General features: G+C 40.2%; 2 protein-coding genes across 2 annotated transcripts; one reads left to right on the top strand and one right to left on the bottom strand.

Annotated features, from left to right (window-relative positions):
* The first annotated feature begins 612 nt into the window (after positions 1–612).
* LOC141682700 (amidophosphoribosyltransferase, chloroplastic-like) lies at positions 613–2,976 on the top strand. Its single transcript, XM_074487399.1, has one exon. The coding sequence runs from the start codon at positions 699–701 to the stop codon at positions 2,727–2,729; it is 2,031 nt and encodes a 676-aa protein (XP_074343500.1). The 5' UTR covers positions 613–698; the 3' UTR covers positions 2,730–2,976.
* Positions 2,977–3,960: 984 nt separating this feature from the next.
* Positions 3,961–9,003, bottom strand: LOC141686886 (bZIP transcription factor 29-like). The gene is made up of 4 exons (XM_074491979.1): positions 7,226–9,003; positions 7,011–7,143; positions 6,829–6,913; positions 3,961–4,482 (listed from the first exon to the last, which is right to left on the bottom strand). The coding sequence occupies exons 1-4, from the start codon at positions 8,473–8,475 to the stop codon at positions 4,247–4,249; spliced, it is 1,704 nt and encodes a 567-aa protein (XP_074348080.1). The 5' UTR covers positions 8,476–9,003; the 3' UTR covers positions 3,961–4,246.
* Positions 9,004–27,386: the final 18,383 nt, after the last annotated feature.

Genomic DNA, 27,386 nt, shown 5'->3' with positions numbered 1-27,386 from the left:
ATATAATTTCCCTGTTCAATATTTTTTTGGTTCGACTCTTCGGATTAACAAATTCTACTCAAATTTCATATGCACAAACCTGACAAGACTCGCATCTAATTATTCCATTTACTTTATATAAAAAAAGTCGCCCCTAATTATTCCATTTAGACTCCGTTTGGTATTGTTGTTATAGACAGTTACAACAGTTTTTTACTAAAAAGTTGTCGGAAACGTATTTGGTAAATTTTAAAAGCTGCTGCGGGAAAAACAATTTTGGTCCGAAAGATGCTATTAGCAAAAGTATGTCCACATATTTTTAGAAAAAACTGTTTTCGGCTTTTGCATAAAGTAACTATTAGTTTCACCATCAAAACTTTTCAAAAATATTATTTTTATATATTATATCTCAAAATATGAATAAATTAAAAAAATACGAAACAATCATCTAATTTTTGTGACATCACTTTTTTTACCCGCACAACAATTTTCAACTACACGCGGAAGAGACTTTATCAAAAAAAATAAAGACTCGCCCTAATTATCCCATTCACTTTATAAAAAAAAAACAAAAAAGATAAACTCCCCCCGCACACACGCTCCTATAGAGAAGTATAAATAATGAAAACCTAGAAGTACCACTTTGGCTACTCATAGCCCACTCACCTTCACTGTGTGTGTTTGTGTGTGTAATCTTACCTCCTCCCCCTCACTCCACCATGGCCGCCACAACCACCACCACCACCACCACAAATCTCTCTCCTCTCTCCCCACCACCTTTAGACACCACCAAACCCTTCTCTTTCTCTCCCTCTAAACTCCTCTTCCCCAAAACCCTAACCCCCAAAACCTCACTTTCTCAAAAACCCAACTTCACTCTCTTCTCTAAAAACCCAAACTTTGAGCCCAATTTCACTGACCCAATTGATAAAAATTCAATCTTTGAGTCTCATCTCACTGGCCCAGGTGATAATTTCTCTAAAAATTCAATCTTTGAGCCTCACTTCACTGGCCCAGGTGATAATTTCTCTAAAAATTCAATCTTTGAGCCTCATTTTACTAACCCAGGTGATAATTTGTCTAAAGATTCAATCTCTAAGGCCCATTTGACTAAGCCAGGTGATAATTTGTCTAAAGATTCAATCTTTAAGGCCCATTTGACTGAGCCAGGTGATAATTTGTCTAAAGATTCAATCTTTAAGGCCAATTTGACTGACCCAGATGATGATTTTGAATATAATGATGATAAGCCAAGAGAAGAGTGTGGTGTTGTTGGAATTTTTGCTGACCCAGAAGCTTCAAGATTGTGTTACTTAGCTTTACATGCTCTTCAACATAGGGGTCAAGAAGGTGCTGGAATTGTGACTGTTAATGATAAAGTGCTTCATTCTGTTACTGGAGTTGGGCTTGTTTCTGAAGTGTTTAATCAGTCTAAGCTTGATCAACTTCCCGGTGATTCGGCTATTGGTCATGTAAGGTACTCTACTGCTGGCTCTTCTATGTTGAAAAATGTACAACCTTTTGTTACTAGATATAGGTATGGTTCTGTTGGGGTAGCTCATAATGGGAATTTGGTTAATTATCAAAAACTTAGGAATGAGTTGGAAGATAATGGTTCGATTTTTACAACTAGTTCTGATACTGAGGTTGTTTTGCATTTGATTGCCATAAGTAAAGCTAGGCCTTTCTTTTTGAGGATTGTTGAGGCTTGTGGGAAACTTGAGGGGGCGTATAGTATGGTGTTTTTGACAGAGGAGAAGTTGGTTGCGGTTAGGGATCCGTATGGGTTTAGGCCTTTGGTTATGGGAAGGAAGAGTAATGGTGCTGTTGTCTTTGCGTCGGAGACCTGTGCTTTGGATTTGATTGAGGCTGTGTATGAGAGAGAGGTTAATCCGGGGGAGGTTATTGTTGTGGATAAGACGGGGGTTCAGTCGTCGCTTTGTTTGTTGACTCATGTTGTGAGGAAAGCTTGTATTTTTGAGCATATTTATTTTGCTATGCCTAATTCGATTGTTTTTGGGAGGTCGGTTTATGCATCGAGGCATAAGTATGGGGAAATTCTTGCTACAGAGGCTCCAGTTGAATGTGATGTAGTGATTGCTGTTCCGGATTCTGGGGTTGTGGCTGCACTTGGTTATGCTGCAAAATCGGGTGTGCCGTTTCAACAAGGGTTGATTAGGTCGCATTATGTTGGGAGGACTTTTATTGAGCCTTCACAAAAGATCCGTGATTTTGGAGTTAAGCTTAAGTTGTCCCCTGTGAGGGCGGTTTTGGAAGGGAAAAGAGTTGTGGTTGTAGATGATTCGATTGTTAGAGGGACAACTTCTTCCAAGATAGTTAGGTTGTTGAAGGAGGCAGGGGCGAAAGAAGTTCATATGAGGATTGCAAGTCCACCTATTATCGGATCTTGTTATTATGGAGTGGATACTCCTAGTGCAGAGGAGTTGATATCAAATAGGTTGAGCGTGGAGGGAATCAGGGATTATATTGGATCAGATTCACTTGCCTTTCTGCCTATCGAGAGCATGAAAGAGTTCTTGGGAGATGATTCTCCAAACTTCTGTTACGCTTGCTTTTCTGGGAAGTACCCAGTGCTGCCTACTGGCAAAGTGAAACATATAGGTGATTCCGTTGATGATGGTTTGAGTGGCAGCATGGAGTACATTGATGGTGGGTGGATTCAAGAAGCAAAGAACGACAATGAGAAGAATATTAGTCCAGTTCCGGAGAAAGATGAAGTTGTTGCCTGAACAAGATTGTTGCTGTCATTATCAAACATTGGGGTTACTCGGGATGTGGTGTGACTAAATGATTTCAAAACAATACTACAAAACTTATTCTTTTGGTCAGCAGATTAGGACAACAGTTTTGGTCTCCCTTGTCCCTTGAGTTCAATTGTTGTGATGTTATAGATAATGGATTATGAACTTCTGAGAATCCTGAAATATGTTTAATTGTTAACCTATTTTTTTAGTTTTGATGATAAAGTTCACTGTTTATCGGATTGGTATTTACACAAGTTATACCTACTTATTTGTGCCGACGTTATGCTAGAATATAGTACGTTATTCCTTGCCTCGCTCAAAGCAGGAATCATCCATTCTTGTGATCAGCTAAAGCGCTAAACATACATTTTTAAACCATGATGGCTTGAAGCATGCCTTGGCAGTGGTGGAGACTGGAGACCATGGGGATGGAATGAAGCATGCTTTAGTACAAAGCGAGGGTAGGTCTTTTTCTCATTTTTTTTAAAGATCGTGTGCAAAACTTTATCACTTCTTGAATTTGGATTGCAGAGGGCAGCACAGTTGCAAGAACCAGAGGACGATTATCTGGGGAAGCAAGCGGATGTGCAAAAACGATCCCTACGCATGTGCAAAAGCTGTGGAACGATCCCTACGCATGTGCAAAAGCTGTGGAACGATCCCTACGTCTGCAATCGAGAAGGCAGCGTCTAGACTAATTAGGGATTTGGAATTCAAACGGAAAGCGCTATCACAAGAACTGCAGAACCATCCCTACACTTGTCTTCGAGCAATAAAGCGCTATCACAAGAACTGCAGAACAATCCCCAGAACAATCCCTAAAGCACTATCACAAGAACTGCAGAACAATCCCTACACCCGTATTCGAGCAATATAGACTATATAGGTTAATTCAATTCCAAAACATCTTTGTAACACCGTTGTAAAACTTTGAAGAATGAAACTATTTCATTTTTTTTCTTTCATCAAATGCATCTCAAGTTCTCATTTCCAGATGATAATGATATAGCAATCGAATGAATATAGTTTGTTTGATTTGCTAAAGTATAAAATTTAATCAAACTTTGCAAAATTTCAGTGTTGTATTGAAAATTTGGAACATAATAGTGAATATTTATGCACCATGGAATGAATCAGAACCAGGAAACATGATGATGCTATCAAATATCTAAAGCTATCGAAGAAATTTGTTCTAATAAACAAAAAAACAGAAAAATCTTCAAAGTTCAGCTCTATAAATATCTTAATAAAACATGTAATATATTCAGTACAATATAGCAGAGCAATTAAAATCTGTAATTATTTAATACTTGTGTATGTGACTAACATTTAGGCTGAACCTGCAAGAAGAATGAGATTCTTGTCCTGCAGATACTACATCTGTTTTGTTGTGGACGCAACACTAAAGAATGAATGCAATACTGAAACACGAATCATGATAACCGGACATAATAGACAAGTAACTGTATCACGCTTAAACATCCCTAATCTGCCGAAACCTTTTAACCAGATTCATGCTTTGTGTTTGTACTATCATTCTGCGGTGACTGGGATTGCTGCTTCTGCTGTTGTAGTTGATGCATGTTGAGTTGATTTGACTGTTGCTGCTGTTGTTGCTGATGCATCTGATACATCTGAGAGTTAAGTGAAAGCTGTTGGAACTTTGCTGCCTCTCCACCCATATCTGCAGTTGCAATCTTCAAGCGCTGAACCTCCGCAGTTAGAGCCTCATTTAAAGCTGTGATGACATTTAGAAAAGCAAATATAAATACATAGTTAGTTATCAAATATATGAAATGATTTTATACTATATTATTTCCTTTCTCTATTAATATCTTCCTATATTTGCTTTAAAAAAAATATATCTTCCTATATTTGGGAAGAAATTTTTGAAGATAAAAACACTGTTATTTCTCTTCCATTTCTTTCCAGATTTACCTAGAATCTCGGGAACAATTGGTGGAAAGACAATAAACCCCCCTTTATTTCCTTCATCTCTAAAACTAAACTCAAGAATTCAATGTAAAGACCTATTGTTGGTTAGAGTATAGCATACAAGTGACTTTACATAATAATCAAAGATATAGCCCACAAAGGGCGAAGCAAAAAACCATATTCATGCACTTTCAAAAGAAGTTATAGAAATATCTGTATGTCCAAGTTGCTACACTCTAGTCAGTAAAGCTGTAATAGCTAGATCATTCAAGCACTGTCCAAGTTTAATCATATTTATAATAATATTTTATATTATAGACCTCGAGGACATTCCCTATGCTTAATCCCATTTTCCCACATTCTTGGATCACAACTTATTCTAGCTTCCTTTGTTGACTGCTGGACATGTTACTATTCAATCTTTATAGAGTATCGAGAAATCCAGTATTCATTGCAAGTTTTTAAAATTGATACAAGTTATATTTGGTACAAGTATATATTTTTATTACAAGAAGTCTTTTGGTTTCATCATACCTAGGATTCCCTCCAAAGAACCGGATTAAATAAAACTGAAAGTTTTATCTTCAATTTTTTAAGAATATTATTATCATCAATAAAAAATTGAAATCCATTTTCAGTATCTTAATATATTTCTGTTCAGTAATTTGCTCTGTTAAGTTATAAAAAGGGCACTTTTGATAACATGGGCTATTTCCTCCACAATGTCGATTTCCATATCTAAGGACCCTACTTGCCCCCCTAATTTATTATATCTTATTACATTAAACCAACAACCGGTGGGGTATATGTACAAGGTGGACCCACTTATAAAATTAAAGAAATGTTCCGATACTGGTCCTTACCTGCCTTTTCTATTTGCTGCAACGCTATAGTTTGCCTAGATCCAATTTTAGTGGTTCAATGCACCAACTGACCCCTCGTTGAAGATGCTATGTTAAACTGAACTTTATATTTTAAAAGTTTAAAGGACTACCTATCACTGTCCATTAAGACTAGCTTACTGGCACATGTAACATAACAGGTTAGCAATTTTTGTTAGGGTCCGGGACCCTGGCATGCGATTGTTGCAACCATCTATCCGCTGTCATTTTTCGCAGATAGGTTTAACGCTGAAAGTTTTTGTGAATGTCGGGGGCCACATCATCTATCCGCGCTTAACACACCCCTATTAGGGTTTATGCCTATCGGCTTAAAATTATAGCGAACAAATGGTTAGCAGCAATCTCTTGATAGGGACCAGTTTCGTTCTAAATACAAGATATAAACCAGTGCAAGATACTCGATCATCACAACTGAGTACGGGAAGTTACTTTTCTTGAACTAGGCTTCATTAATGTAACAAAGAATTAATGCTCCCGAGTCATGGCACAAAGTGATAGAGCGAATCTATTTATTGCACGCACTTTACATAGGATATGATATATTGTTATAACTAATTGCCTTATCCTGCCCACTTCATCCAGAATGACCTAATACAATACTTACTTAATATAACTAATATACTAATCAAATATAATTAATTTTATTCCAAAATAGTCAAGTATAATACATGCAGATCAATTCATTAATTCCTTGTTCCGCACCATATCTCAAGTCTGACACAAACTGTCTCATCATGCTACCTCCACAGGCCATATATACAGTGGGAATGTAGGAAGAAGACCAGTCACTATAGGAAGGAAACAAAATTTCTACTTTCATTTCCAAGTCGTTGGAAACAAGGTTAAAGGAGAGAAGTAGACTATCTAGAGAACACTCAAAATCTTGTAGGACACAAGAGTGCTGTCAGATGGATGGTATTTATGTGAGCTCTTCAAGTCCACAAGGCACGGAACCATACATTTTAAACAGCTTGAAGAATTCTTTAGTTTTAAAAGCTACTATTTTAACGAAGTATGAAACAAGCCAGTCTAGTTGATGCCAGGAAATAAAGGAACCCAGAAAAGTTGTCTGCTGTACTAACACATTCAAGGAAGAAATGTTTACAGAGACACGTCACTCATATAACATACAGCATTCAGGGAAAATCTGGTCTACACAAAGGCACACAAACAAATAAAATCTGATTCTCACTTAATCAGAGGAATAAGAATCTTATTAATTCAAACAAATAAAGAAGAATTTTTACCATCACGAAGCTGTGCCTGTTGTTCCATTGCTTGCAAGCGAAACTTCAGCTCGTTATTGTGGTTTGTAAGCCCAGCAGAATCTCGCTGTCGAAGATAGAAAGATTAGAGAGTCTAAGATAACAATTATAGAAAAATGGACATATATAAACTAAATCTTAATGTGTAACACATTGACGCTCACCTGAAGGAGCGTAAGCTGCGCTGAAAGTGTGGTTGCTTCTGTTTGTAGTGTTTGAACCTTGTGTTCCAACTCCGAGATGTATCGCATCTTTCTTTCTTTGGAACGAGCAGCAGACTGACGATTCGCCAAAATCCTGAACAAATCAAGAATCGTTATAAGCACCATATTAATATTACATTCAACTAAAATAGACAGCATCATTGAAAACATCATACCTTTTAGCGCGCTTTGGATCACTTAATGCTATCTCAGAAAGTTTTTCATTTGCCATAATTTTTTTGAGTTCAGCACCACTGAATTCACCATTTCCAAACTCCAAGCTAAACGTATTCTCATCAATAGAGTTGCTAGGAGAGAGCTGCCCAGCCCGTGCTCCTGGAGAAGGAGGTAGTTTTGATGACTCCTCACCAAAGTTCATATTTCCCATAAAGCTATCCATTGAGATGCTTCTATAGTGTCTGCTCGTTGGAGCAATATCTCCTCCAGCATTTCTTTTGAGCCCTTCCCTTTTTTCAGCAGATGAGGAGATTCCAGGTCTTTGCATACTGTTACCACTTTCATTTACACTGCTTGTAGCTTCATTGTCACTGCTATCACCATTTGTCTTGGTACCACTTACTTTACTGTCTATATCTTCACGATTTTCTGTACCCTGCTTGTCACCAGTTTCAGAAGAGTTTAATGCTTCAAGCTTATCCAAATTCATATATGCAGAAAACAAGTCATCCACAACTTCTCCAGATTTCCTCTCTCCCATTCCTTCTGCATTAATTTCACCCCCTTTTTCCCAGCATTCTTCCCTTTTAACCAGCTGTACTGGTTTTGACCCCATACTGTCCCTTGTTGAGGCTGCACGTTCTGCTGAACTCCTTAGTGGGATGAGAGGTGGTGACGATTGCATTATAGTTGAAAACCCAAATGGAATATCACTATTAGACCGCCTGTGCGCCTTACGAGGAGGGAGGCTTTCACCTACCCTCAAAGAATTCCCTCTAGAGAAAGGCGAGTGCATATTCCCATCACGATCTTCCATCGACACATCAGCAGATACAACGTCTGAAACCGGTGTAACAGATGAATCCCGATAAGGAGACGGGCTCAATGGAGGCAAAGAATCAAGCTGAAAGAACGACTGCTGAGACAAAGATCTTGTATGCGATACCCCTGATCCCTGACTAAAATTCCCCGAACCAATTTGCTGATTCCCACTCCGTGTTCCCGGGATCTGCGAATAAGGCGAAATAGGTGGCATTTGCGGATGGGATGGCGGTATCCCAACTCTCTTATTACTCTCACCACCAAAACTAGGCGAAAACTGTCTCATCTGAGCTCGAAGTTGTGAATTATTAAACTGAGGTATATCAAGCTGATTAATCGAATGACTCACTTTCGGAGCAGACGAAGAATTCCCAAATGATGATTGCAAATACATCATATCAATATTACCCTCCTCACTATCACCCATTCTCCTTTCTCACTCAATTCAACAATGTCTTTCGAAACCCACTTAAATTACCACTCTCCAAAACAATCTTAATCACTAAAGTTTCAGTCTTATATCAAACCAAACAAAACCCTCCAAGAACACTAAAAAACATGTAAAGATCACAACTTTATATCAAACCAAACAAAACCCTCCAAGAAAACAAACAAAAATCACTAGAAACACATAAAGATCACAACCTTATAACAAACCAAACAAAACCCACCAAGGAAACAAACAAATATCACTAAAATGACATAAAGATTACAACTTTATTATAAAAATGACTAAAAAAAATACATAAATGGTACCAATTTAAAGTAGTTGAGCTAGGGTTTCAACGCCCACATTTGGCGGCAATTCCCGAAGTTACCAAAGCGTTGACGAAGAAAACCAAGCTGATTAACCCCTTTCTCTCTCTAAAAAATCCATACTTTCTCTCTCTAAAATATTCTCTCTCTAGAAATGTGTACTTTCTCTCTCTATATATCGACGGACGGTGATATGTACACGGATATCATGACGACGACTACGAGTAAAATAAAAAATTAGCGCGTGAATTTAATGTGAATTTAATTTGAATTTGGGTTTAATTTGAATTACATTCCGACTGAATTTCGAGGTGTAATATATTTTTATGTTTTTTTATATATTTTCCCCACTATCAACGCAGATTATGTTGCAATTAATCGCTCTAGTTTTATTTTTATTATTATTTTACTTTTTTGTCATGAAGCTAATTTGTGGACTTTTTTGACAAAATGTTGTTTATTTTATTCTTGCACGTTATACATGTGGGGGGGAAATGTTGGTTGATAATTGCGTAAAGTAAATTGATTGAAATTAAGAATTTAATTTGAAACTATTTAATTTGTTTATTACTATTTTGCTATAATTACTTGAACTTTGATGTTAAAAGGTCATTAGTATAATAGTTTCATTGCTAATTTCAATCAGATAATTACATAACCATGTTCTTTTATCAGGTTAGGGCCTCCTTCGTACACGTCGTCATATTAATTTGTTTGTAATGGCCTTGTTATCGAAATAAATTAACGATTTTAACTAATTATTTAAGGGGATGAGCATCTACAACAATTTTTCCTAAAATAATTGGCTAAAATAATATAAAATAGTGATTATGCAAAATTTGTTGAACATGTTAGCTGATTTAGGACAGTACGAACCAAATTTTTAATATTTCGTTTATTATATAATAGTATGGACTATATCATAAAACTCGTGCGATGCACAGATTGTTTTTGATATTATATAATTTTTTGAATTATTTTTGAAATGAAAATTTTAAGATATAAATTTATTTTATATAAAAATTTTGATAAAAAATATAAATGTACACATGTATATAAATTAAGGATATTTTTTAGATAATTGGTATTTTAGTTTAAAAAATAAAATTAATGATTGAAAAATAAAGTTTTTATTGAAATTTATAGGCATGTTCAGAGAAGATAATTTATATTTAAATTAAAAGGTAATTTTAAATCATATCAGTAATATTCGAATTATCTTTTGTTTGGTTTTAATAAACTATTATGAATAATATAAAAAATTGAAAAAGTATGTCATTATACGAAACCAGACATTTTTACCGACTATCAAAATTTTAATATTTTCGCTTTTAAAGGTGTATCCCCCGTAATCCGATTCACTTTTAATCTCATTCTATCTACCAACGAATGAAATACACTTTAATTTTATTTTTGGCCGGATCAACAATATAAGAATTTTATATAATTTGAATTTTATTCTTGATTTTAGGGCAGATATGATTTTGTCTTAACCTGAGAACTCGTTATATTCGCATCAATTACCTAATTATATTTAATTTTATTTTAATCCTGGGTGAATGTTGTTGACGGAGGAATTTGGTATCAACAAAGTTTGAGGTTCGTAGCCGGAAATAAGATCTGTGATGGTTGTTCTTTGTCGGAAACGTGAGCAGTAGTCGGTGGATCTGATGGACAGTATTCGTCGGAAAAGATGAACGGTGTTTGGTGGAGTTGATTATTGGGGGCTGAGATTGCTTAGGGTTAGTGGTGGCTCCTTTGCGCTCTCGCTTCTGACCCCTTACAATTTGTCTACGTACCCCTATTTATAGGGGATCAAGCCCACGTAGTTCTTGGGGAACAAGAAACCTAATGGGCTTAGATTTCTTATCCCGAGGCCCAATAGGAAACCCACTGAAACCGTCTCCAACTAGCTTTAGGAATGTCCGCCGATGAGGCCCAACCACAAAGGCCCAAGGTTCGTCCGCGGCTTCGAGACTTCACGGATGAGGCATCTCCCTGGCCAAGGATAACCCTCCGCTACCGGCTGTTTCTCTAGTCCACGGACGCAGGTATAGTCGTGGTTCACCCCAAATGTTGGACGCATCTTTGTCCCCCGATAAGGAGCCCCTACCAGATTACAGGACAAGTGATCCCAAGCTTTTGGGTGTAAAGTGCAGGATACTCCGAAGTCTCCCAACGAGTACACCCGTTGACTACAGAGACAGAGCTCCCAAAGCACACACCAGATTTCACCCCACATCCCCAATGAGGACACCCATTGACTACAGGAGGAGGCCTTCAGTCCAGGCATACCCCTGGAGGTCTCTGACCACGGACACCGCCTTTCCTGTAGATGTGCTACAAGGAGGAGTTCTTCAATAGAGTACCTGCATCAAATAGGTTAGTAATAACATTCTCCATCTTCTTTGAATCTTCCAAAGAGTTCATCCAAGTAGCATGTCAAAGATGCATTTGTGTGCCAAGTAGAAGTTAAAGGCGCGCCCAAACATTCCTACATGTTGGCGCTGCCCTGTGTCATCAGCTTTTGACCTCTCCCTTTGTCATTCTACATCATAGGGCACGCCTTAAATTACTCGCCATTAGGGCTTATCCCAACTCTTTCCAGTAAAACTAAGGCATGAGTCTGCCAAAGTAATCATATTCAAGTAATCCGTCCCAGAAGCCTTCCTTACTCAGGGCGCGCCCTAAGGCTCACCATGGAACAGAATCCAATTAAGGAACTCCTCACTTCCTCTTAAATAATTGGGCGCGCCTCCTCATTATATTTGAGGGCGCGCATTTAAGGCATGAAAACTACAACTGTCAATCAGCTATTCAGTCAATGGAGCGCGTTCTTAGGGCGCGCCTTCTTTTTTATGGAAAGTCAATCTTATCTTTTCCCAGATTTTAGGCGTTTCTTCTTCGATTTTGCCTATTTTATCAATCTCAATCTGAATATTGTTTATACCAATTTTTGGGCATAACAACTACCCCCAAATTCCATATGCCATTAAAAATGGGATTGGAATTTTTCTCCTTATCCTTATTAAAATCTGTATAAACATATTTTCCAATATCTGTTTTTCTAGGAGCGCCTAAAAGGCAGAGGGATTTGTATACTCAATGTTCTTATTTTTCGTGCATTCTAGATTGCTGTCAACCTGATAAGGCGCGCCTTCAAGAGGGTGCGTTTTAAAATTTTGAAATGATTTGACACAGTTTTCCTTATTCTTCGGGAATCGTGATGGACACGACTGATTTGACAACTGTCATTTTTACCTATAAATACGAGTCACTGTCAGTCACTTTCATTTTTACTCTTACTCTCCCCTTTCTTTTTATTTTCTCTTTCTTCACCAAAAGCTTCAACTCTGGCGGCGACCTTTTGCTCAGAACCTGCCTTCTCTGTTACCATTCTCCCAATCTTTTCCAGTCAACTCCCTCTCCATTCGAAAAGGTATGTAAAACTTCTTTCTTTTCTGGATTTCATCATATAATCATATTGCATGCTACATTATCTCTTCAACTTCCTTAACTGTTCTTGATGATATACATAAAATGATGTATGTATCTGTGTATGTATATGTTTAATTTTGAATTTTTGCTGTTCTAGATCCAAAATCATCGGGTCCAATTTTTAACTCTATGTTTCTAGAAATTTCAACCGTTTATTAAAAGTATATATCTTAAGATAAGGCGCGCCTTTTTATCATACAAGGCGCGTCCCCTTTATTTTTAACCACGCCATCGTCATCTAATCTTCCAATAGCTTTACGTTCATACTTCATAGCAGTCTCTATAGATTTTATAATAGGACGCGCCTTTTTAGTATATGACTCGTCTTGCCCTTCTCTTAAGTATACCTCTACCTTTTCTGTTTTCTACATACTTTCGTACCTCTTCTTTTGTATTGGGCGCACCCTCAACATTTCTTTTGGTTTTCTTGACAGCTGGAAGACGAGGGCGCATCCTCTCCTTTTCACCCTTTTAAGAATTTCCTTATACATTTGGGGATCTATTTGCCTCCAAACACTTACTTCGATCCTCAGCCTCCAAACACTCACCATACTCCTGAATTTCTGAACCGGGTGGCGCGCCTTCTTTAAGATTCCAAAAAGGGTATCTTGATGGCAGGCTCTTCAGACAGTTCTTCCACGGACAACATCCCTCTATCTCGTAGACATGAAAAGCAAAAACTGATCCAAAAGGATAGATCCCCAGTCCCAACTAGGACTGATCTAGACGATGATGACTGGTTCGAGAGTTTGAATCCCGACAAATATAGGGGTGTCGAGAGGGGTGTCAATGTAGGTGCTGGACCTTCTAAAGTATCCTAGGGCTGTTTCTCCAAGCCCATCTCCTCAACAAATACAGGGCGCGCCTACTTCTCCAATTTCTGAGGGCGCGCTTGAAGAAAATATATCGCCTCGTGATGAAGCAAATTTCTTTGATGAGGATTCTTTCCAGTTCTCTACCTCTCCTGAGCCTTCTCCAATCCCCTTCCAATACAGGGAAGTTACTGATAGCGAATTAGACTTTGATTGGGATGAATTCGAGCCATGCAATGAAGCTGTGAAAAAACGTTTCAGGAAGGAGCATGTGAAGCTTTTCTGCGTGGGCCTGTCCTCGGCCTGTTCAAATGAGCAACTGGGATGGCTCATATGATATAGAGGGCATATGGGCGCACCCTTTAAATATGATGCGGCCCCATATCTTCAATTATGGGAGGAACTTTAAGATCCCTAGGATGGTAACCAGCCCTAAGCTGGTATCCTTAGGAATAGGCGCGCCCTTACACCCCTATCTTAGGGAAGTGATAGAACTTTACGACGTGGCTCCACTCCAACTTTCTCCCAACAGCTACAAGTTTATTCTGGCCCTGTTCATTCTCTATACAGACCTGGGCTTCCCTCAACCTTCCATGGCTGAAGTCGCCTATTTCTTTAACCAGAGAAAATCTGACCATGGGTACTACTACTTGGTTGTAGACAAGCAACATAACAAGAAGGGTTTCTCCTCTGGCAAGCTCAGCCATGAAAAAGGCTGGAAGGAAAACATCTTTTACTTGTATGACGTTCCCAAAATAAGGATAAGATTCAACAAGTCACCAAGTAAAGGCGCGCCCTTTCTTTCTTTCCTTGTATTGTTTCTATGTTGTTTGCTCCTTTTCACGTCTTTATACTTTTTCAGACAGACCAGTGGCCAAACCTATTAAGGGCGAGCCCAAAAAACGAGTTGAAGCCCTTCTCAGAGTGGCTGCTGACAGGTGGAACCTAAAGACCTTAGTCACCCGGGCTAATCTGATGCGGGTCGGAATCCTTTCTGACCAAGTAGGGACAAAGTGTAAATATGTAAAGTTTAGGAAAGGCGCCCCCGTTTCCCGTATAGTCGACCCAGATAGTGAAGAAGAGGCTGAAGAAGAAGAAGAAGCAGACGACAGCTCTTTTCAAGGTCAAGATCCTTTAGGTTCAACAATTGTAGAACCTAAGGGCGCGCCCTCATGCAATTGGCGCGTCTTAACTTCTTTTCTGTTAGCTTTTTGTATTAGCATAATAGATATAAATTCCTGTTCATGTGGTTAATCTTTCCGCCCTTTAGGGCGCGCCCTTTGACTGTAGGCGTAGCACTTTATACGTGTTTATCAATGTTACCTTTATCAATTGCTTTTATTTATTGCTCTGTTCAACACACTTAACTGTCACGTTCAATTAACATGTTTTATATTTTATGCAGAAATGGCTCCTCCAAGAATCCCCAAATCCTTTGGGGCGCGCCCTGGTGACAAACCTAGGCCCAAACCAATGAAAGATGCTCCTGCAGCACATACATCCATTCCAACTTCTGACTCCATTCCTCAAACAACACATGTCCCTAAAAGGCCCATAATTGATCTTACAGAGAAACAGGGCCCCCCTAAGAGGCATAGGGCAGAGGGCGCGCCTTCAGGCTCATCTGCTGCTTTGAACGCTCTTGGCCCCATGGGTTCTCTTTATGTCTCAGATGAAGAAGTGGGACAGTGGGAAGCCATGGACTTGGAAAAGGCCACCCGTGCTTCTACAAAGGCAATCTGCCAATTGTTTGTCCACTCCACCCGAGTGGTGGACAAGCTTTTTGAAGAGAGGGCGCGCCTAGAGAGGTTGCAGGGCGACAATAATATTTTGAGGAACACCCTCAATGATAAAGATCTTCTGCATGTTAAGGATATCAAAGCTAAGGATTCTGAAATCTCCTTTCTCAATGATGAGGTGGCCAATCTTACTTCTCAGCTAGAGATTGCCAACAAGAAGGCTACCTTTCTCCACACTGAGCTTGGTGGAGCTAACTTGAGGATTGAGTATCTGCAGGAGAAGCAGAAAATGGGTTGGCCTGATGAGAAGAGGGAAGTGACTGATGAAGCATTTTCCAATGGTTTCCACTTCTACAGGGTTGGTTTTGTGGCCAATGACCCTGATTATACTTTTGAGAAGTTTGGGGAAGAGACCGTTGCTAAGATGGTGGAATTTAAGAAGGAGCATGCTGCTAAAATCAAGGCAAGGAGGGTCGAACTTGGGTTGGAGGAGGAAGAAGGTGAGGGCGTGCCACAAGAGGAAATCCCCAAGGACGCACCTGAAGCTGATCCCACTGTTCCTCTTCAAACCATTCCTCCAACAGACCAGTCTCAAGGCGCGCCTTAATTTATGTCTTTCCTTTATTTGTGCTTAAGTTTCAAATACTCTTGAGGAGCCAGCCCTCTTTTGATGTTGTGCAAAGTTGTACGACTTATTTTTCTGCTACTTTTTTACTTTGCATCATGACATTTCGTATGACTTAATATGATTTTATCTTTCTCAGTATGCATAAAAAATTGTTAAGGCACTCTGACCTTCTCTTGGTTACTTATAAAAACAAGAGGCTCATATTTTCAGGATGGCGCGCCCTCATATCACCATAAATATTGTCAGTTCATTATGACTTATGTTGCTACAGGGCGCGCCCTTTGATATCAGAACTTATTAATTAGCACTTTTGTGGGTGTTTTTCTTTTTTCATGATCTCGAAGTTGTTATTGTATCATTAAGATCTAACGTCCCTTTTATCGTAGCGTTTAGATATGAGGGCGCGCCTTATTTCTCGAAGTTGCAAATAACACGTACTTTTTCTTATCAGTAATGCCTTTGCGATATTTTACTTAAGTATCAGTCCAAGGGCGCGCCTTAATCTGGGGAGCTTTTGCCTTAGCTTATTTTGCTGGCCATGTATGTTTATTCCTTTCATCCTTGTACACTATGTTTATCTTGATTATGAAGCAGAAGTTATTAGATAGGGCGCGCCTTGACATAGGGCGCGCCTCTAATGTTTTTTAATGAAAAATTTCATGTCAAGCAAATAAAGCAATTTGAAGTAACTTTTCCTTTTTATTGATAATGCGCTCTAGTGTATAAATTACACCAGTCCCATGGCTACTATGCTCTATGGGGAAATTATATGAAATTTTTTTCTCCCTTCTGCTAGTTCCAAGGTTTGCAGTCACATGTACTACCCCCCTAGGGTAGGAGGAATTTATTTTCTACTAGCCTATTACATAAGAATAAGAAAAATAAGGGGGACACAGCCACACCCTACCGATAATACTTCCGTAAATGTTCCGCATTCCACGCTCGAGGAATAAGTTTACCGTCCAGATCTTCTAGGCGATAGGTTCCCTTCCAGAGTATAGCTTTAACCTTGTACGGTCCTTCCAATTAGCTCCAAGCACCCCGTGCTGAGCTATCTTAGTGTTAGGCATAACCTTTCGCAACACAAGATCTCCAACCTTGAACGGTACGGATTTTACCTTTTTATTGAAATACCTCGCGATTCTCTGCTGATATGCAACAAGCTTTAATTGAGAGTTCGTTCGGGCTTCGTCTAACAGATCCAAGTGAAGCCTCTGGTTAACTTCTGCATTTTCCTCAACAAACACGTCTCTCCGGAGGGATCCAGCTCCTACCTCCACGAGAACCATGGCCTCATATCCATAAGTCAGCAGAAAGGGGGTTTCCCCGTGGTCGATCTAGGGGTCGTATTGTAAGACCAAAGGACCATGGGCATCTCCTCTGACCAATCTCCTTTTTTCTCTTCTAACTTTGCTTTCAAGGTATGTTTTATGATTTTATTTATGGCTTCCGTCTGATCATTACTCTACGGATGATAAACTGCGGCAAGGTCCTTTTTGATTTTCAAGTCCTCACAGAGCTTCCTTAACTCTTTACTATCAAACTGCTTCTCATTGTCAGAGATGAGTTTGTAGGGGATACCAAACCTGCATACTATGGAATTGAACACGAAATCCCTTATCTTCTTTGTCATGATCGTGGCTAGCGGCATAGCTTCTACCCATTTGGTAAAGTAATCCACAGCCACCACGGCGTATTTCACACCCCCTTTTGCTTTGGGCAACTCTCCAATGAGATCAATTCCCCACATGGCAAAAGGCCACGGACTCGCCAATAAGGTAATGGTGGATGCCGGGGCGTTGGAATAGTTGGCGAATCGCTGGCAGCGGTCACAAGCCCGGACAAAATTAAAGGCGTCTTCTCTCATAGTTGGCCAGTAGTATCCTTGTCTGAGTACTTTTAATGCCAACGAACCACCCCCCGAGTGATTGCCACAAATTCCTTCGTGCACCTCTCTGAGAATATAGTTTCCTTCTTCCATATCCACACAATGTAATAGTGGCTGATTAAATCCTCTCTTGTATAATATCCCATCATATTCCACATACTTTGCAGCCTGGTACCGAAGGCGTCGAGCCTGTAATTTGTCTTCTGGTACAGCTCCTGTCTGAATATAGTTATGAATGGGGGTCATCCAGCTTTCTCGCGAGACTTCTTGCGTCTGAAGCACCTCTACCTCAGGAATACTTGAGATTTCCTGGATTCCCAAAGGGATTTGTCCAAGTTGAACGCTGTCCATCTGTGAACCCATCTTGGCCAAAGCATCCGCATTACTATTTTCTTCTCGCGGAACGCTTTCTAGCCTGGCATTTGAAAAAAAAATTCAGTAGGCATTGCGCACATCTCATATATAACTCTGTTCGCGGTCCCCGGGTTTGGAAACCTCCGTTGACCTGGTTCACAACTAATTCGGAATCGCTCCGAACTATCAGATTCACGGCCCCTACCTCCAGAGCTAATTTCAGACCATTGATCAAGGCTTCATACTCAGCATCATTGTTAGTAGCATAAAACTTGAAATGGATAGCATTCATCAAACGGTGCCCCTCCGGAGTGATCAAGACAATCCCGACGCCTGACCCATTGTTGTTCACGGCCCCGTCAACATGTAATATCCACCAAGGGTGTGGGAGTTCCTGTTTCTTTTCATCATCAGAGCTTCCTTGCGAGGTAGGTTCCGCCAACACTATGGCCTTGTCGTCAAATTCTACATCGAACTCAAGTATGAAATCAGCCAACGCTTGTCCCTTAATCGCCGTGCGAGGACAATACTCCAAATCGAATTGTCCTAGCTCTACTGCCCACTTTAACATCCTTCCCGATGATTCGGGTTTATGTAGAATGTGCCGAAGCGGATAAGTGGTGCGAACTTCTATTCGATGAGCCTGAAAGTATGGTCTTAACTTTCGTGTCACAAGAATAAGAGCACACACCAGTTTTTCCATATTGGTGTACCTTGTTTCCGCATCCAACAACCTCTTGCTTACATAGTATACGGGCCACTGGTGGTTTGCTTCTTCCTTTACTAACACCGCGCTAACGGAGTATTCAGATACCGCCAAGTAAAGAATCAATGTTTCTCCGTCTTCTGGCTTGGTCAACATCGGAGGATTTTCCAACTGCTCTTTGATTTTCAGAAAAGCCTCTTCACACTCTGGGGTCCACAGAAAATCCTTCCCCCTTCCTTTGATTGCCTTGAAGAATTCTCTGCACCTATCTGATGACTTTGAGACAAATCGATTTAGGGCCGCAATCCTTCCCGTCAGGCTCTGTACTTGTTTGATGCTGGTGGGAGATTTCATGTCTAGCAGAGCTTTGATTTTTGCCGGGTTAGCCTCAATCCCCCGGTGGTTGACCATGAATCCCAAGAATTTCCCTAACTCCACACTGAACACACACTTCTACGGGTTTAGCTTCATCTTATATTTTCTCAGAATATGGAACATCACAGCTAAGTCAACGATGTGGTCTTCCGCCTTTTTAGACTTTACGAGCATATCATCCACATATACTTCCATCGTCTTTCCAATCTGCTTCTTAAACATTTTGTTCACCAACCTTTGATAAGTGGCACCAGCGTTGATCAGACCAAATGGCATTCCGATATAACAATAGAGCCCTCTATCAGTAATAAAAGAGGTGTGCTCCTGGTCAGACTCATACATAAGAATTTGGTTATACCCGGAGTATGCGTCCATGAAGCTGAGCAGGGCATGTTCTGCCGTGGCGTCGACCAACTGGTCGATTCTTGGAAGGGGAAAACTATCTTTCGGACACGCCTTATTCAGATCGGTGAAATCCATGCACGTTCTCCATTTACCGTTGGGCTTTTTTACCAGCACCGGGTTTACTAGCCACTCTGGGTAGAAGGATTCTCGAATTAGCCCGACATCCAGGAGTCTCTCTACTTCTTCTGCTAGGGCTACAGCTCTCTCCCCACTTACGGCCCTGTGTTTTTGTCGAACCCCTTTATGCTTGGGGTCGATATTCAGTCGATGGAACATCATCTATGGATCAATCCCTACCATATCAGAATGGATCCATGCAAATACGTCAAGGTTCGCCAAGAGAAATACTGAAAGACTCTCCTTCAACCTTGGTGCCAACTGAGATCCTATTCTCAAAACTTTACTCGGATCTTTTTCATCGACAGAGATTTCAATTGTATCCTCTGTTGGCCCCATCTTCTCCGTTGGCATCGGTATCTGGGGATCTAGGTCGGGCGAATCATGAATTTCATTGTCTTGTAGAGAAGGCGCATCCCCTTTAGGAGGAGCGTCGGCGTCTTTAGAAGGCGCGCCCTCATCTTGTTCGGGGCTTTGCAAGACATCGAATTTTCCTTCTAACCGTTCCCCATTGAAATCTTTTTGGACTACGGTGTCCATTGCCTCCTCTTCTTCCAACATCTCAATTCTGATTGTGTCTTCTAGGTACAATGTTGTTGGGGGCAGCCCGGAGGGATGCTCATTTTCTTGCTCAACATAATAGTGGGTTCGGATTTCCTCGATTGGTTGCTCAATGCTCTTTTCTTGATCTACATCCGAAGTATCTTCGGCGTAGGAACCTTTTCTAAAGCCTTTCATAGCTTGCCTGTAGCACTCCCGAGTCATACTGGGAACCCTTTATACTCCCCACCCCATTTGGGATTGGAAATTTGATGGTTAAGTGATGGATTGAAGTAATAACCCTCATCTCTCGCAGAAAGGGGCGTCCCAGCAACACGTTGTGGGACGACTCCTGATTCAGGACCTTAAACTTGAGCATCTTTGTTACCGACAACGGGCTTTCCCCCAATGTACATGGCAGCCGAATTGATCCCATGACTCTAACTCCTGCACCGGAAAAGCCATAGACCCACGAGTCTTCCCCCGACATATCCTGATCAGGTAGTCCCATCTTCTTGAAGGTGCTGTAATAGAGGATATTTGTCGAGCTTCCATTATCCACGAAGGCTCTATGGACATTTTTGGTTCCGATCTAGATGGAAATAACCAGCGCATCATTGTGGGGATGATGTACCCATCGGGCATCAGCTTCTCTGAAGGTAATATCCATGGACTTGCCCTTAAATATTTTGGGCGACCAAGTTTCCACCCTATGAATGTCCGTGAGAGGCCTGAATCGAGCTTCCCTGGCGTATCTTGCCAAGGCTCGGTTACTGCATTCCATCCCGGGGTCTCCCCCGTAGATTGTTCGGATACTGCCATCCCTGACAAATTTATTTTCCTCCAGGGTATCATTGTTCGACCCGCGCGGGGATCGCCTTTCTTCTTCCTTTGCTCTGTCATCCTTGTGCTTCCTTACTTCCTTTACTACCCATTCACCAAGGTATCCTTCCTTGATAAATGCTTCAATTTCATCTTTTAAATGTCTGCACTCATGCGTGTTATGTCCAGAAGATTCATGGTATTCACAATACCTTTTCTTGTCTTTGTTTTGCCATGATGATAAAGCTCCAGGTTTTCTAAATTGCCCTCTATTTTTGTTTACTTCGAAGATATGCTCGATAGATGCGACCAAGGGCGTGTACCGGCTTGTTCTGTAGTCATAGTTTGAGGGGGACTCCATCCCCTCCTAGTGTTCGCGGTATTCACCCGGTTTGGGCTTCTACTGCTCCTTCTGTACCCTGGGCTTGGAGACCTATCTCTCTTCCTTGCTTTGCTTCTCTGACTTGACTGTGAAGTCGGTTGCACCTCTGCTAGAGATTGTTCGATAGCTTTAAATGATTTTGCCAAAGCAAAGACATCTGCTAGAGTAGCCGGGTCTTTCCCTTGTAAGTGTTTCTAAAAGTCCGAGCCAACCCTTAATCCTGCGATCAAGAAGCTTTTCAGGGCTTCGTCTGATGCTCCCCTCACGCTGGTAGATTCAGCGTTGAACCTTTTGAAGTACGATGTCAAGCTTTCATTTTCCCTTTACCTAACATTGGCAAGAGTTGTGACAGAGGGTGCGTATCTCACCGCGGCTTGGAACTTGGTTAAGAACAGAGTTTTCATTTGATCCCATGAGGTGATCACTCCTGGCCCGAGCTTTTGAAACCACTGTTGGGCACTTTCTCTGAAGGTCGCCGCCAAGAGACGGCGTCGAGCCAAGTCCGGGACTTGGTACACATCCATCTTTATATTAAAACGAAACAGGAATTCCACTGGATCTGAGTTCCCGTGGAAACGGAGATCGCTAGTAGTGTTGCGATACCCGCCCGCAATTGCGCCTCTCTTACCGCCACCGAGAATGGGGAAGGGATTTCAGCTGTGGCCGTCACTCTGCCTTCCAGGTGGTTAAGTAGCCTTTTTAGATCTCCCACATTAAAAGTCCCCACCCCTGGAATGGTCTGAATTTGAGGTTACGGGCCTTGGAGCTGTAATAGAGGTACTTCCACTTGATGTCCCCTTGGAGGGGCTTGCTGCCGGTTCGTGTTCTGAGCGTCTTCGGGTATCACAATTACCTCAGGATTTCGTCTTTGATTTCTCCCTTGATTTTTGTCTTGACCCTGGCCGTGTCCTCGAGCCGTACCGCGATCGTAGTTTTCCACATCTCTGTGATCATCATGTTCCGCATAGTCATAGTTGTCTGCTCGGTTATTCCAGCGGGAATTAAGGTGACCGCGGTAATTGTCGCGACGGTAGCCCTCTAAGTATCTACCTCGGCCTCCACTTCTTCCCCTCCATTGAGGTCTTCTCCAACGATCGTTTTCATACCCTCGACCATATCGATCCAGCGATCTGCGGGGAGGAGCTCTCTCATGATCGCGGTGCCGCTCCCGATTTTCCTGGAAATTCAGGGGCACACGCGTTGGATCGCGGTGCCGCTCCCGATTTTCCTGGGAATCCAGGGGCACACGCGTGGTATCATGGGGCGTCACATCTCCGCGATCAGCTTCTTTCTGCCATTCAAGTAACAACATTCTTAAATCATCATCGCCCAAGCGGATCCCCAAGCGATCTTTCAAAGCTGCAAAGCCCCATTGTTAGGAATATGTGTATTAGTTTGATGATAAGTTAAACAAAACACTTAACTAGAAATCTAGTATTTGTAGCCTCAACGGATAAGACCATCTTGGCTATCCGTTGAAGGAGTAGCTTTACTTAGCAATAAGTTTAGTATTGTAGCACATTTCATTCTCTGGATTCAAGTTGTAATTCTTAGATGTTGTAGGAAATTATCAGTCATGTTGACTACTAGTGGATATGCAAATAGGAGGGCTAATTGTAAATATTTCATGCCTTGTAATTTTGTATAAGTGAAGAAGTATCAACTGATATTGAAGACCTTCAACGGATAAGAAACAACGCTTCAACGGATGTCTCTAATGCTTCAACGGATAATATCCATCAACGGATGAGTGCTTCAACGGATAAAGACTTCAACTGATAATGCATCAACGGATAAAGCTTCAACGGATAAAGCCTCAACGGATAAGGCATCAACGGATGAAAGCTTCAACGGATGCTTAGTTCATTAGCAGTTGATAGTGACAATTCACAAGCTGACAGAGGCACATGGGTTGATAGAGACAAACTGGAATGTGGAAGCCTCTAGGAGGAATCAAGAAAATGCAGCATTTCCATTCTGATGCAAACAAGGAAGTATTCAAAGATCTACAGATTATCCTAGATTGCATTGGATAGAGAAATGAAGAAGAAACATGTGAAGAATCTTTTTAATTGTATTTTACAGTTTTGTCTTCACTTATAAACTTGGTGATATATAAACCAAGTAGCAGCTAGTAATTAGAAATGAATTTTTCCTGAGCTGTTTAGAAATATCTAGAGAGAAAATCATATAGTTTGTACTAGGAAGCAGCTGTGATTTAATCACAGATTTTCTGAAATAACACATCTCTGGTGGAACAACAAATCCACCATAAAAGTTTTTAAGTTTTTTGTGTTCTTTACATTTGTGTTTGAATATATATCTGTCTGTATCAGCTTCAAGCAATTCACACACATTTGTTCACTTAAACACTTAGCCTTAGAAATTACTCAAAACTTGAAAAAGTTTTGAGATTTACATTCAACCCCCCTTCTGTAAATCTCATTGTTAGTCCACTGGGAATAACAATTGGTATCAGAGCAAGATCTTAACATACAAAGAGTTTAAAGATCTATTCTGCTAATATCATGAGTAAGAAGGATATTGGTGTAAAGATTCCAATCCTGGAAAGAGATAACTATCATCACTGGAAGGTGAAGATGCATTTACATCTTCTCTCGTAAGATGAAAGCTACATCAACTGCATTGATAATGGTCCTCACATCCCACACAAGGTGGCAACAGCTGCTGTTGGACAATCTATTCCCAAACCAAAGGCAGAATGGACTGTTGAAGATATTGAAGAGGTCCACAAGGACAAGAAAGCCATGAACATTCTGTTTAATGGCCTGGATCAAGATATGTTTGACAATGTCATCAACAGCCAAACTGCTAAGGAAATTTGGGATACTGTGCAGCTTATCTGTGAAGGTACTGAGCAAGTTAGAGAAAACAAAATGCAGCTTCTCATTCAACAGTATGAATATTTTCACTATGAAGAAGGAGAATCATTGAATGATACCTTCAACAGATTTCAGAAATTGTTGAATGGATTGAAGCTGTATGGGAGAGTGTACCAAGTCAAGGACTCCAATTTAAAATTTATAAGGTCTCTACCAAAGGAATGGAAGCCTATGACTGTTTCTCTAAGAAATTCTCAAGATTATAAGGACTTCACACTTGAAAGATTATATGGAATTTTGAAGACTTATGAACTTGAGATGGAGCAAGATGAGCTATTGGAAAAGGGAAAGAGAAAAGGAGGATCAGTTGCACTTGTAGCTGACAGTGAAAAAGTTGAAGCCAGGAATGAGGAAAAGACAATGCCAGGTCTCAAAATTGGCACAAGCAAATCAGAATCAAGCAAGGGTAAAGAGCAAGTTGCTGAGGATGAAGACAATTCCAGTCAGGATGACTCTGATGATATTGATGAACATCTGGCCTTTCTGTCCAGGAGGTTTGCAAAGATGAAGTTCAGGAAAAATACAAAATTCACTAAGCCAAACAAAAACATGGTGGACAAATCAAAGTTCAAATGTTACAACTGTGGCATTAGTGGACACTTTGCAAGTGAGTGTAGGAAGCCAACTTCTGATAAATAGAAATTTGAACAAGTTGATTATAAAAAGAAGTATTTTGATTTGCTCAAACAAAAGGAAAGAGCTTTTCTCACTCAAGATGATTGGGCAGCAGATGGGGTCAATGAAGATGATGATGTGGAATATGCCAACCTAGCCCTGATGGCTAATTCTGATGAAAATGAAACTAGTTCATCAAGCAACTAGGTAATTACTACTGATCTCTCTCAGCTTTCTAAACATGAATGCAATGAAGCCATAAATGATATGTCCAATTAATTATATCATTTGCATGTTTCCCTTAAATCACTAGCAAAAGAAAACACTAGGATCAAGGAGAATAATGTGTTTTTAAGTGATAGGAATGCTGTGTTAGAGAATCAGGTGATTGAGCTTGAAAAGATTAAACTTAAGTGCTTGACTGTTGAGAGTGAACTAGAAGAAGCTGTTAAGAAAGTAGAAATTCTTTCTAAACAGTTAGAAAGTGAGCAAGAGGTAATCAAGGCCTGGAAAACATCTAGGGATGTTAGTGTTCAAATTGCCAAGATTCAGGGAATTGAATCATTCTGTGAGGATGCTTGGAAGAAAAACAAAAAGGAGTTAGAATTAATTGATGGATTGTCAACGGATGTGGAATCAACGGATGATGAAAGTTATCCGTTGAAGGAAGAAAAGGAGCATCCGTTGAAGGCTCATCAATTAAAACAGGCAAGTAATTTTAAAAATAAAAACCTTAATAAGAAGAATGATTCTACTCTCAAGAACTTTGTCAAAGAAGGAGCTAGCACATCCAAAGATGCCAGTAAGGTGAATATAGGACACATGACTTTGGATCAGCTGAAAAATAGGCTTAAGTTGGTTGAGGATAAGAAGGAAATTAAAAGAAAATCTAAAAGAAATGGGAAGGTAGGGATTAACAAATATAACAATTACACACCTGATAGGTATGCTCCAAAAAAAAGCTGTGTGCATTGTAAAAGTGTTATCACAAATCTGATAATTGCAAATCTGTTAAAAATGCTCCCATGCCTTCAAATCCCTCCATGCCTAACATGTCTATGTCACCTCTGCATGATATGCCTGTTATGTCTCATCAGAATCCTCATACACATTTTGCAAACATGCCATATATTAATAATCCTTATTTTACTGCATTTAGTATGCCTCACATGCCATACAATATGCCTATGTTGAATAACATGTTTGCACAATCTATGTCTTATCAATCAAATGTGCTAAATGATTCTGTGACTAACCCTACACTTCAACCAACCACATCTGAGATCAAGGTTGACCCAAAGTTACCTAAGTCAAAAGATGCAGGAGGAATGAAGTCTAGGAAAAAGACTAACAAGGTTGGACCCAAGGAAACTTGGGTACCAAAATCAACTTGATTGATTTTGTTGTGTGCAGGGACAAAGAAGAAATCTATGGTACTTGGACAGTGGCTGTTCAAGACACATGACAGGAGATTTCACCCTGCTCACAGAGTTTAAGGAGAGAGCTGGCCCTAGCATAACCTTTGGAGATGACAGCAAAGGATTCACTATGGGATATGGCTTGATTTCAAAAGGAAATGTCATCATTGATGAAGTTGCATTGGTTGATGGTCTCAAACACAACTTATTGAGCATCAGTCAACTATGTGACAGAGGGAATACTGTTTCCTTCAATTCTGAAGCCTGTATTGTCACAAGTAAAAAGGACAATAAATTGGTTCTAACTGGAGTTAGAAAAGGGAATGTGTACTTAGCTGACTTCAACTCTACAGATGCAGAATCCATTACTTGTCTTTTCAGCAAAGCAAGTGCAGTTGAAAGTTGGCTATGGCACAAGAAGCTGTCCCATTTGAATTTCAAGACAATGAATGATCTAGTCAAAAAGGACTTAGTTAGATGAATGCCTCTAGTGGAATTCACAAGGGATGGACTGTGTGATGCTTGTCAGAAAGGAAAGCAAAAGAAAGTATCATTCAGTAAGAAGCTTGAATCTGCAATTGATGAACCATTACAACTGCTACACATGGATCTTTTTGGACCAGTCAATGTATTATCAATTTCAAGGAAAAGATATTGCCTAGTGATTGTTGATGATTTCTCTAAGTTTTCATGGGTCTATTTTCTTGGATCAAAGGATGAAGCTAGTGAAATCATTATCAATCATATCAAGCAAGTCAACAATCATCCTGATTTCAAAGTAAGGAATATTATGAGTGACAATGGAACTGAGTTCAAGAATTCAACCATGAAGTTGTTCTGTGAAGAAAATGGGATCATGCATGAGTTCTCAGCTCCAAGGACTCCACAACAAAATGGTGTGGTGGAAAGGAAGAACAGATCACTAATTGAGGCTGCAAGGATAATGCTTGAAGAGTCAAAACTCCCAACTTACTTTTGGGCTGAGGCTGTTAACTGTGCATGTTACACTCAGAATATTTCTCTAATCAATCAGGCAAAAGGCATGACTCCCTATCAATTATTCAAGAGAAGAAAACCAACTTTAAACTTTCTGCATGTCTTTGGCTGCAAATGTTACATCTTAAGGAATCAATCTGATCACAAAGGGAAGTTTGATGCAAAGGCTGATGAAGGAATATTTGTTGGCTATTCTGCTGGAAAATCTTATAGGGTCTACAATCTAACAACCAACATTGTCATGGAATCTGTGCATGTTGTGTTTGATGATAAAAAGATTGATGGACTAACAGATGAGGGACATCATGAAGGACTCAAATTTGACAACATTGAGATATATTGTGATGATAGTGAAGATGAGAATGATGAAGAAGGCATCTCAAG

The sequence above is a fragment of the Apium graveolens genome, chromosome 9 (genome assembly GCF_009905375.1).
Source record: "Apium graveolens cultivar Ventura chromosome 9, ASM990537v1, whole genome shotgun sequence".
Taxonomy (NCBI): Eukaryota; Viridiplantae; Streptophyta; class Magnoliopsida; order Apiales; family Apiaceae; genus Apium; species Apium graveolens.
This window is presented reverse-complemented; position numbering and strand designations above follow the sequence as displayed.

Bases quoted from the DNA above. Each gene is read 5' to 3' on its own strand.
- LOC141682700 (XM_074487399.1), top strand. From the start codon at position 699: ATGGCCGCCACAACCACCACCACCACCACCACAAATCTCTCTCCTCTC.
- LOC141686886 (XM_074491979.1), bottom strand. From the start codon at position 8,475: ATGGGTGATAGTGAGGAGGGTAATATTGATATGATGTATTTGCAATCA. The intron at 7,144-7,225 runs GTATGATGTTTT...TGATTTGTTCAG, and splicing joins GATCCAAAGCGCGCTAAAAG to GATTTTGGCGAATCGTCAGT. The intron at 6,914-7,010 runs GTGAGCGTCAAT...TATCTTCGACAG, and splicing joins CGCAGCTTACGCTCCTTCAG to CGAGATTCTGCTGGGCTTAC.